The 12,369-nt window shown below is 43.8% G+C and overlaps 1 protein-coding gene across 2 annotated transcripts in view; it reads right to left on the bottom strand.

Moving 5' to 3' along the window:
* Positions 1–5,238: 5,238 nt before the first annotated feature.
* Positions 5,239–12,369, bottom strand: part of ENTPD5 (ectonucleoside triphosphate diphosphohydrolase 5 (inactive)) — an 86,816-nt gene continuing 79,685 nt past the window's right edge. Inside the window, exons 14-15 of one of the 2 annotated variants that reach the window (XR_015060018.1) lie at positions 9,289–10,733; positions 5,239–9,218 (exon numbers count right to left, since the gene is read on the bottom strand). Coding sequence is in view for 1 of the 2 variants with exons in the window: in XM_085888113.1 (XP_085744239.1) it covers positions 10,662–10,733 (72 nt within the window). In the remaining variant the exon portion in view is untranslated. Of the gene's footprint in view, positions 10,734–12,369 lie in introns of both variants that reach the window. The other variant, XM_085888113.1, reaches the window with a different exon arrangement.

The following is a 12,369-nucleotide window of genomic DNA, read 5'->3' as shown; positions in this document are numbered from 1 at the left end:
TCCTTTCGATCTGTCCAGCCATTCTGGAGAAGGTTTTTTAAAGTTTTAGGGCAAATCCAATATGGATGCCAAATCATGTGACCTCTGACATCATAGGTGGAAACTTTTTGTTCCTCATGGATAGGCAGTCACACCTGTAAAATTTTGCCTCGAGCTATTCAGCGATTTCGGAGATTTTTGAAGGTTTAAAAAAACAAAATGGGTGTCACACTCCATGACCGATGACGTCATAATTATCATGAAAATATTCCACACGAAAACATTCCAAAAATTTCATATCAATTTAACAAACGGTTGCAGAGAAAAGGGAATAACAAAATGCGGCCGAATGTCGAACCGCCTCCCCTCCGCCCCCCACCCCTTTCACTTAGTGAACGCGGGAAAATAAATAATGTCACAAAGATTCATATTATTGCAGGCCGGGTGCTGGGGGAGAGGGCCACTCGGGGAGGAAGCTATCTCAGCTCCCACCAGACTCCCCGGAATTGTAGGCCGTCGCACACGCATAATTCCGTGACGTGGCGGGTCGCTAACCGACCGTGAACGCCAATAATTCAACCACGTGACCTCATGTAGGGTCCTAATTAATAACGTGATTTAATTACTGAGGAACACGTCCTCGGTACGCCTTGTCCGAACCAGATCACTTCACCGGATCGGATGCAGCTAAGTGACACTGCCAAGGACGTACTGGCTCAAAGGAACGGATCGTTGGGAATAAAGTGCCGGCTGAGCTAGGATTCGGACTATGCTGGATCAATGAAAGAAGACAAAAATGAGCTAGGAACATTTCTAATAATAATTTATTTACAAGCAAGCAAGGAAAGTTATGTGGTACAGTGAATAATTTTATTGGTGTGTGTTGCAGGGATAGAAAGAAGCGTGAGGTGAGTACAAGCAACTTACAAAAGCAGACACAGAGCAGACTTAACCTGAAATAATAATAATATTCTGCAATCTTAACTTATGATATGAGGACAGGCACCAGGACAAACACACACACGCACACACACAACCTGATGAAGAGGAGTTAATGAAGAGAAAAAGGAGGAGAGGAGATGAGCTTAACTTAACGGTCTCTGAATACCTTGCACAATTGCCCGATCGCGACACCAATATGTTTTGGGGGGATGCCCTGCTGGGCAATATCTCCTTGGCAGTTGGTGCGCCGTTTCTTGCTTCGTGGCACTTCGTGCAGTGAGCGTCGTCCAGGGAATGAGACGCCACCATCAGGCGTGAATGGAGGGACTTGGGTGGAGAAGGCGGAGTCGAGAGCGAGTGGGCGGAGTGGTAGGCAGGACCAGGTGGGTGAAGTCAGCGACGGGTGGCAGAGAAGTGGAGGTGGAGTTGCAGCGATGACGGCGGGTGAACAAGTCAGAGTCGCAGCGAATGAGAGGAGCAGGCGAGTTGGAGATACAGTGCATCAGAGAGACAGAACGGCTTTGCCATCCGCCTTTTATAAACCCAGCGGTGCGGGGTGGGGGGCCAACCCGAAGCAATGCGTCGTCACCCGAATCGGGCGTTCTGATTGGCCCCGACCCCCACGTGGCCCAGCCGCGATGGCCGGAAGCGGTTCCACTCCACTTCTGGCAAGATGGCACCACGCTGTGAAATAGTCTCGCTCCGACCTCATGACATGATATGCATCGCCCGGCACCGACCTCCGCAACATGAATTGCCTTGCACGAACTCCTGGACCATGCCCTGACGACCAGCCGAGGGTCGTGTCGGCCCCGCATGCCTGCCCGGGCACCCCGGCTTGCGCTAGTCAACGTACCTGCTCCATGATGCGCCACGTGGCCCAAGCTGTACAGCATGCCCCTGCCTGATCGCGGCTTCGCTGGCCGGAGAGGCAAGAAGGTAAGATGTTATGGCAAACCCATGTACAGACGGTAAGATGTGTCCATTCGTGCTCTGCTCTGTACGATAATAAAGTGTTGCGAGCGGCGCACGGGTCTGCCTTCGAGAACGTTCCGCACAGTGCGCACGGATCCGCCATTAAGCACATGGCCAGTGCTCGCGTCACCCGATTCTGTTATCGTGTGCGCGGGGCCAACTCCAATCTGTGTCAGGCATTGAGGGAAACGATCAGATATAATAATTAGATGGAGGTTTTGAATGAAAAAGGATATAGATATGTGTCAGATGGAGAAATGGAGGGAAAAGAGGATGCCAATATAATTAGTCCAGAAATGGGTTGAAAAGTACGCGTCACCCGTATCGTGCACAACATGGCGTGGTTGTCATTTTTCTATCATCGGCCTCTGAAGATGTCACTATTGGCACCAAGCTACTAGCCATGCTCTTGCCGATATTGGGTCATTTGCTTCTGTGTTGTAAAAAAACAACATCCGTGCAGTGTCTTTAAGAGATATTCATTTGTATGCCTTTCCAATGCAACCAGCACTCATCCCAGATCATTGGAGACGTCAGATGATCATCTCGAACTTGCGGCAAAGGTTCGTTCGAGGATATCGCTGTTTCCTCGCAGCTGCGTTGTCGATGCTCGTGGTGTTGATGTAGCTTTCTATTCCCCTCTCCCGGCCACGGCACGTGTTGGACGCAAATTCAGATTTACCCCAGGAATAAGCAGAAAAGAAGAGTAGAAATGAAGTTAGTGGTGTAAGCAAACGTAGCTACGAGATCCCTGCAACGCATGTCCCATTTGACCCACTAGACAAAAGGGAAGGGACTATCTCAACATATTAATAGAATAACTGTCTTGGGATCACTATATGTTGGATGCCATTGCCGTGGAACCTTGGAGGTTCCTAAAACCGCAACAATATCAATCATTGGCATGAAATGGGTGGATGATTGTCCAGGATGGTAAGCTTGCTGTACTATTTGCATCTACCCAGATCACGCAGGTGTTGGTGATCGAATGTTCCATCAGAGTTTTGACAGATCAAGTTTCCATGTTGATTTTATTGTTGGCAGGTCAAACTTCTCATAAGTGAGTATCGACATGTTGTTGTACTGTGCGTTGTCGAAATGAATATCAATTTTGCCAAGTGCAATTATGTCCTTAGATATCCTTGAAACTCACCTCTGACTTTTTGTTCCTGATGTTACACCTGCAGTGATACCTATCCCTCCCATGGAAAGTGGTATGCCCATCTAGTGTTCTGATGTTACGGTCAACATTGTCTTCAACGAACTGAATAAAGTGATCAGGAGCGAAACCAGGAATTTCTGTCCCTTGCAGCAACAGCATTAGAATTTTTTGTGCATTTTACATCTGCTTATTTGGCTCCTTCGCATCGACTAATCCACCTTGATAGATTGGATTGGCCTCGTCAGAGTGGTTCTTGCCACTTTTGGTTATGCAACGCTCATCACCACCACACACGAATTCGAATGCAGCCTTTACCGAATGGTTGTTTCAGGTATATAGGGTTAAGAATCACCCCATTTCCACTGCTCACTTGCCCACTTATTAACTGTTCAGTAATCAGGTTTTCTTGTACCTCATCGACGTTACATTTTCCGTTGTTTCCAGAAGACAAGTTTATTACCTCCTCAACTAAAGGTGGATGGAGGTTGTGCTTTCACCTGCCCCGTACTTGCGAATCGACGATTCGCAAGTTGTATGTCAATCGCTTCCAGGTCACATTTTTACTCCAATCTTCATGAAACTTCACAACGTGGTAGAGGTAGTGACGAGCTAGAAGCCTATTGTTTAACGTGAATAGGTAAAAAGGTCAAAGGTTGTCAATTTTCAACTGATTCACTTGATATCTACACAGATATAAAACTGAAAAACACAAGTGGACGGTGAACCCTAGTCGAGGTCGACGCCAGTGAGTATGTCTATTAATTACCACCGCCACGGAAGGTGGATCGGTGTTATGTTTTCACCCCTGTCTGTCTGTGAGCAGGATATCTCAAAACATTATGGACAGATTAGGACGAAATGAGATGGACAAGTTGGATGTGTGACAAGGATAAACCTAACCCACTTTTGCTCTGACAAAGGCTTAACGCATGAAACATCATCTTCTCCTGGTGGTTAGCATACCCTAACATTCTGCCGATTTCATCCAGGTCTGTCTCCATCAAGTTTCCCAGAGCTAACATTTGCCTAGAGCTCATCTGGGAAGGAACTTGGAATGTGCTCAACAATAATTTGTGCAGACAATAACTTGCCTACTTTTCGAGAAGATACTGTGGGATTTTTTTTTTTTTAACATCCCCAAACAAATGCTAACAGTCTGAACATCCAATGTCCATCTGATGGAGAGCGCACTCTGCGAAGCAACACCATGCTTCATCTGTGAAGTACCCGACAGTTTGTAGTCGGGTTGGGAATGGAACGCTTGCAACACAGCTCAAAGTCAGTGAGCTACCTCTGCACTCTTCTGTTAGACGGGTCAAATAATTGAACGAGGAGACTTACAAAAGGTCATTTTGAATTTATAAATTCCACATTTCTGAAGCTTCAAAATATTGAGGGTAGATAATAGGAGGAAATATACTTTAATAATGAGAGGTGGGGGGGGGGGGGACAGGAATGAGGGAAGAGCTTGAAGAGCAGTGGCAGTGCCTGGGTTCACAAAGGGCAAGGTCTCTGCAGACCATTCATTCCATCCTGTCAGCCACCTACATGTCTGAATGACCAGCTAGTGCTGCAAGGATGTTTTCCTGAACTGGCTTCCCCATGACATCTCCATCTCTATATCTATCTCGATCTCTCTCTCTCTCGATCTCTATCTCTATCTCTCTCTCCAGCTGATACATCCATCCGATGTGGTACGTTCCATGAGCCATCTGATGGTCCTTTCATCACTTTCCCCTCCAGGCAGGATGGAATGCAATTTATCTAGTGTCACGTCATTCACACTTGTAGTGTTAAGACATGAGCCACTGGCTAATAGGCACGCTTTACCAATGATTGAACTCCTGTAGACGCCGGTTACTGAGGACCAACAGGAGCTTCATGCCAAAGACCTGTTTACAAATCATATTTTGAATATTTGCGAGAATAACAAAGATGTGAAACATTGCAGATATTGTAAGCAACGACTAGATAAAAATAAATACCATGGCAAAGAATGCAAAACAAGTGCTTTGCACACAAGTGGCATGTGGAAGAGAGTACTGCATTAAAAACAAAGCATTTTGATCAATATCAAGACTTCACAGTTGAGAAATAAAACAAGCTGCAGCAGTAAGTGTGCAGGTATAATGATATTGCACATTGGCAAAGATAAAAAAAAGAAAGAAAATAACACAGGATCCTATTTAACTCATGCAGTGTATTTTGACACATTCAGCGTAATACAGCAAAACAATCAGTTTATCCACATTTCTATTTATTCACAAATGTAAACAAAACAAAACACCCTTGAAAATCGACGTTAATGTACAGGGCATCAATTAAATGCTAACATGCCACAAACACTCCCCTATCAAACAGAATGTACGGAGCTGCACCGAGAAAACATTTTCCTACTGCCTTTTAGTTCCGTTCGCATGACCCCTGTACAGTATAGCAAGGCCTCAATGAAGGTGTTGACGAAGCAACATGTTAAATACCTTTCATCCCACGATACGATTTCCTTGCACCGATTCTGAGTGATTAAAAAACACGAGGAATTATGAAAAAGTCAAACTCAACAAAGCAATGACAGTGCATATTAAAATTGCTTCCTGGTGTATCGATTCTCACAGAGTTCAAAACTATTTGTGCCAATCACAGGAGAAAAAAAGTAAAAATAATAATAAATAAAAACTTTCAATAAACTGGTAAAACCACACAATGTAGACACCCAACTACTACTAAATATAGCATTTACAAAATACACACTATTTCAGGAACAATAATCTTCAAGAACGTTTTCAAATATTGTGACCCACAACATTCCGACAACCAAATACTTCGCGAGAACGTACTCAGTTTAAGAGCTTTCATGCTGTTAGCGTTTGAGATTTCATTTCAAATGTTTCTATCAGGTAGGAGGATGTGACTCCCCCCGTTAAGCAATCAAAATACACGTCTTTCAAAGTGAAAACAAAATGAAAAACAAGAAGACAGATAATTTCATGGAAAGTCTTATCCATCCATCGATTGGGACCATACTCTGTGCAGAGCGTTGGTGCTGCCTCAGCAGTCTCCTTGGCTATTGGACACAATCCTGGATGGGTCACCACTCCGACACAGGATACCAGCAAGGTGGCATTCATTTTGCCGACCTCGGAAGGATGACAGGCAGAGTCAACCCCACCTGGTATTACTTCAACAGCCGAGTGGGATTTGAACTCAGGGATCCTAGGATCCCAAGCCCACGACCCTAACCATTAAACCAACACCAGGCATAAGAGTCTTGTCAGGGTATTTATATTACAGTAGATCTGAGAACGAACGATGTACTATATTGATGTAGATTGACAGGCAGACTCCGCCTATATCGGTTACAAGAACTTCTCTCGTACCCTTGGGAACGGGCGCGAGGCTAATTATTTACCTCCACCCGGTAATGTGATGATCTGGGGACTGTTAAGCATGGAAATAAAATCGGTCAAATTTGTCTTTTTATTTTTGAGTTGTTTTAACATGCCACCAATCCTCTCACCTCACTTGACATGCAGCTGCCAACTACGAAACACCTGTTTGGAAATACCAGAAATGATATCAAACGAGCGGTGCAATAGTGGAAACGTTAAATAGCCTCATATTTCCAGTACAATGAACCAAGAATGACTCCAGTACTACAAAATTTACAGTGCCTTTTGTTTTCTAACCCCTACCGAATAAAGGTAAGAGGAAAAAAAAATGTACAAGGTACAATATGATAAGCGCAAACTCAAGTACGTCCCAAGTTAACAAAAACAAACAATAACTTCCTTGGCTCTTTTCTTTAAACATTTCACAGTTAATTTGAAGCATGCTTCCTTGACCAATCCTTATGATGGTACGTGCAAACTGGATTCACCACATCGTTAAAACAAGTGCATTTTTTTTTTCGGTACTTAAAGTGTTGATTGATCGATATTCAAACAACTCAATTGGCTGGGTGTTGGTACCTCTTTCACCAGGCATAGCACTGAAGCAAAGGATTTATATGACTCCATGTGTCTGACTTGATCTTTGAACTTTGTGACCTGGATTTGTACCAAAAAACAAATCGTCCCTTCTTGAATTGGTAATGACCCAACCATCATGCTAATGTCTCCCGTGTTTCCTTTGCTCCAATTGGTTTACCTGAGCATGTGCTCGTGAGAGTTAACAACTCTGGCTATTCTCAGAGAGCTGCCTCAGCGCTGGTGAGTCTGGCAGTTTAAACAGGCAGACTGGCAGGGACTGCAATCAGCCATCTCTCTTCAGGACTGGTCTCCCATATCTACTGTCCCTGATATTAACTCGGCCTGGGAATTCTTTCCCGGAAACCTGCTCTCCCTTATACACAGTTCCATCCCATCTCGTCTTCAGTTATCATACCCTTCTTTCCACCAATGGTAAACTGAATCCTGTGGTGATGCGGTTGCCTTGAAACAATTGCCTTCTTTATCTGGAAGGCAAATCCAACCGAAGGCAACCTCAGATCATTCTACAAATGTGCACCAAGTGTGTGTCCTCTCTCAAAAGAAGCAGAAAACAACATCTGGCCAATCTCGACACTGAACTTTCAAACTTGTCACCTTCTTTGTTGATCTGTCTGTGGCATCTTGTTATGTCTGTCCCTGGAGTATACTACCCCTCCTTCACTTCCCTCACTTTGAATGGCACCACAGCTGACTGTACTCATGAGAAGGATAAAAGCCTCAATTCTGTGTTTGCATCCAAATATTGTCCCCAGCTCTTCGCTCCCTGCAGCCACAGCCACCCTTCCCAATCGTCCCCAACTGTTTCTGGAAGTTTCTGGCAACCCTTGACTATGACTCTGAAACTGGACCAGACAGCATCAGTGCACGTGTCCTGCTGCTTCAGGGAAAAAACCTGAGATAACAAAACCCACACTTGCACATCCTCTTTCTGCTCTGTTCACTATATAATTTGCCCTCGGTCACCTTCCATCTGCTTGGAAGTCAACCAACATCACTGCATTACATGAAAAGGTGCAAAAACCAATCCCCTTAACTACAGACCTATCAGCTTACTTCCAATAATCAGGCTGTGGAATCCATCTTCACAGTTGACATCAAATCCTTCCTTTTCTCCAACACCCTCATCTCAGATAATCAATGGATTCAGACAGGGTCGCTCTTCCTTGGACATGCTGCTTCAATTCTCCGAACAATTGATGGAGTCCTCAATGTCAGATATGAGATGAGGGCCGTCTCTCCAGACAAATCCCGAGCATTCGATAAAATCTGGCACCCCACCTAGCTCTCCAAACTCTCTGCCAATGGCATCTAATGCCAAATCCATACATGGCTTAGTGGCTTCCTCTACTCTCGTAGCCAACGCATGGCTCTCAATGGGATTTTCTCATCTCATCTCCCTGTCAAGTTCTGAGCCCAGTCCTATTTCTAATCTTCATCAATGATCTCTCTCTCCTCTCTGAAAAATTAATTTTATCTCTCTGCTGATAACTCCACCATCTGCCATGACTGTCCTCATCCTCCAGACAGACAAGGAGCAGCCTCTTCACTTTCTGCAGACCTTGATAGGATCACAAACTGGTCGTCATTCAATCCTGACAAATCTCACTCTGCATCTCTGAAAAGACGTCGAGTTCACCCCCTCGCCCCTGCAATGTTTCTGCAGGGTGAGCGTGGTCTGCCAGTAACTGTCTTCTGGTAAAACTCCAAAATCCAGACTCACTGCTCACCTCCACTTATTCGTTCCTCTTTTATCCCACCTATGGAACCAACTTCCTCAGTCTCTTTAATCTCATTCTTCCCTCCAGGGCTTCAAGACAACTGATGACCACCATGTCATGTCATCCCCCATCCACAATAATGAACTTTTCTATCCCCATCAACCCTCGCCAAGCCAACATCTTCCCGTGTTTCCAGTTTTTCCTCGCACTTCTATGATTGAGAGTTTGTGGCTGTCTCCATTTTGTTCACCCAGTGTCCTCCCCTTGCTCTCACTCTTCTCCACATTCCATATCTTGATAAGTCTCACTCTATTTTGTGATTCAATCCTGCTGTTGGTATATTACCACCCCACCCCCCACCCCACTCTCCTCTCCTCTACTCTTTCTATTGCACTTTTTGTTCTGTTATGTCTTAATCCGTTCTGTGTCCCAGCTCCTCCACAAGCCTTGACACTGGACACACACACACACACACACACACACACACACACACACACACACACACACACACACACACACACACACACACACACACACACACACACACACGAAAAGCAATTTCTCGTTAAGCAAATACCAATCGAGGGGGGAAAACTTTTCTGATTAAAGTTTGACAAATAATTGGGATGAGGTGCAAATGAAAACGATTTTAAACATAATTTTATGACATATACTTTGCTATGTACAGAGGTTAACAGAAACATGTCACAGACGCAAAAACTGTACAAAGCTGGCTCATCAAAATCATGCAGCATTTCAAACAAATACAGCTCATGGTTAGCAGTACGTAAACACCGTGTGTTGGAGCACATTCGAGATCAAATCCAACATGATTATCTACCTGCTTGCTTCCAAAAATATGGCGACTATCTACATTATAAAGCAGGAGTGTCTGTCCGGCCCCGAACTACTCCCTCAGTTTTGAGGCTAACCCCGGCAAACCTTCTGTGGAACGTTTTGAGGTCCCAGCGGATGTCCGAAGGTGGGTGGGAGGTTTCATAAATACCTCAATACAATTATGATTTTAATTTTCGATCTATATGAAGTGTTTTGTAACCGCCCTGTCCCACCGGCAGATTCGTCTGTATTAAATGTCACGTGAAAATGGCGTCTATATTAGTTTACCTTACGAGTGTTTGTATTTTGTTATATTAAATGGTAGAACATTAATTTGTGATTGGAATGATGCTGTTTGGAATGAAAATAGAGATTGGGTTTAAAAGAGAATCAGGAAATTATTTGAGTATTTCCATCCGTGACATTCGCGGATTCGGAATTTGCTATTGTGACATCATATAAATATTACCCACCTTACTTCTGTTGGGGTCAGCTACAGTAATTTTTTTGCCCAAGCCCTTAGCAAACCAGCTGTCCAGCCCCCTCCCATGCATAGCACGGGTACCTTGCTCGTTGTAAATAATTTGAGATTGCTCAACCTTTACCTGATCTGTTCCTATATAGAGGAACTGATTTAATGTTGAATATTCTGAGTGCTGTGCAGCTGATGGTGACAATGCAATCTCACTCGTCTCCTCTCAAAAAAAAGTCATCATTTTGAAGTTCTACCTGGAGCACACATTGCAAGCATCACCACTTCCCCTCTTAATTATAAGCAAAAGCAAAGCCAACTTTGATCTTATTAACAGCACAACCAAAACAGTCACTAAATAGAATTTCCTCCAATATGGTAAAAAATATTTCAGATAAATATAACACTCAATGTCAACGGATAGAATATCAAAACCAATGTGGGTTTGATATTCTATCAGTTGAGCAGTGCAAAATCATTACTTTAATGTAGCCCTTTAATTTGTGCTGTTGTGAAAAACAATGGATGTCCTTCTGCTGTATACATCTCAGGGTCGTGCAGCTGGAACCGATGCCTTTCCATAATGTTTACATCTGGAGTGACTGGAAAGCAGCCCCCAATGCCCAGCTCGTCTCAACATCTTTCACCTTCTTCGCTAACTAGTGGCCATGGGGGAGAAAAATGCACAAGTTTATAAACATTGTCACATATTAAATTGTCATTCGTGATATCAAATGCACCAACGTTAGCAACATTAACATCCCCCAACACCAACTACTATCTCATGTCGTCCCTCATGCCTACCTGTAATCTTTCTACCCATATCACATTTAGCTATTCAAACACACGAACTTGCACATTACACTGTGTCTCCTCTGCTCCTCTTTTACTGTTTGCCACTCCCTTGATTATTGTGTAAAATTGTGGCCCCACTGTCAGGTTCGCATATTTTATCGTCTGACACACCGCTCTTGTATGAGCCTCAGTCTTGTATCGAAAGAAAAAAAAAATCATACAAGGATAAAACCTCAGTTTCACATCGTTCATTTGGTGTACATAGTACGAGAACGGGGAAAGAACAACAACTGATATTTTACAGCTTTAATACACACCCTTTCAAATATTTCTATATTTTAAACCGAAAAAAAAGATGATGAGCTTTCAAGCTTATTATGGATGGAAAATTGAAATATTGTACTCTATGTTGTTGATCTTCTTTCGGCTGCTCCCGTTAGGGGTCGCCACAGCAGATCATCCATTATGATCCGCATACTGATTTGGCACAGGTTTTACGCCGGATGCCCTTCCTTACGCAACCCTGGTCGCCTCTTACGACACAGGGATAAGGATTGGGTTTCACCATGATTCTGGGCTGCCCTCCACCCTCTCATAGCGAGGCCCAGCGCAGAGCGCCCGTCCTCAAGCGATCCTCCAACCCAAGCCTCTGAGTAGCCGGATTACAGACGCACGCCACTACGCCCGGTAAATATTGTACTCCATGTGACAAAGAAATGTCATATGGAGTCAATTACTACAGGTTCAGTTAAGGATACCAAATGATCTTTGAGACCATCAACATCACATTCACCAGCAAATGTGCAAGACATGATCAACCAAAGTCCGTCAAAACCAGACAGGCATGAAACATGAACTCAAAAACAAAACTTGTGATGTTCTTGGCAGCATTCAAAGACGTTTCCCATCAGTGAGATGACAAAAGTGTGCGAGAAATGCAGTTCATATTGAATTTTCATGATTGCCATAAAAGATGATAGTATTGACCTTCGGCATCAAATTGCGGGGAAAAAAAAGCACTGTAATATCTTTATCAATATAATAATAAATGTCAGTGTGTGTGTGTGCGTGCGTGTGTGTGTCTCCTCCATGACTCCAAAACCATGAAAACCTCGTGGCCCAAAACTTTGCATGCATACCAAGGGAACTCCAAATGAGTGCATGAATGAAAACTGGGTGTTTGTGTAAATTTAAACACCCCTTTTTGAAGATAATTAATGACCTTATTTAATTAAAACAAAAACAGGTTCTATCCATGGTCAGCCTGCTCTCCCTTGCAGGGGTCTTGAGCTTTGTTGTGACCTGCTCAAAAACGCTTTGCCTTGGAACAGACCGCACAGGCCTCTGGTGTACATTTAAAGACTGAACAATGCAGCTTCTATTAGTGAATGAAGGTTCCGTTTTGAGGAAACAAAGGTACATTTTGATTACAACTCATGCAAAGGAAGAGAGGTAATGCACATTTTGTTTGTAGCCTTGGCTATTTTCCACAATGACCTC

The sequence above is a fragment of the Eptatretus burgeri genome, chromosome 7 (assembly GCF_056783735.1).
Source record: "Eptatretus burgeri isolate ZD-2024b chromosome 7, Ebu_testis_v1, whole genome shotgun sequence".
Taxonomy (NCBI): domain Eukaryota; kingdom Metazoa; phylum Chordata; class Myxini; order Myxiniformes; family Myxinidae; genus Eptatretus; species Eptatretus burgeri.
This window is presented reverse-complemented; position numbering and strand designations above follow the sequence as displayed.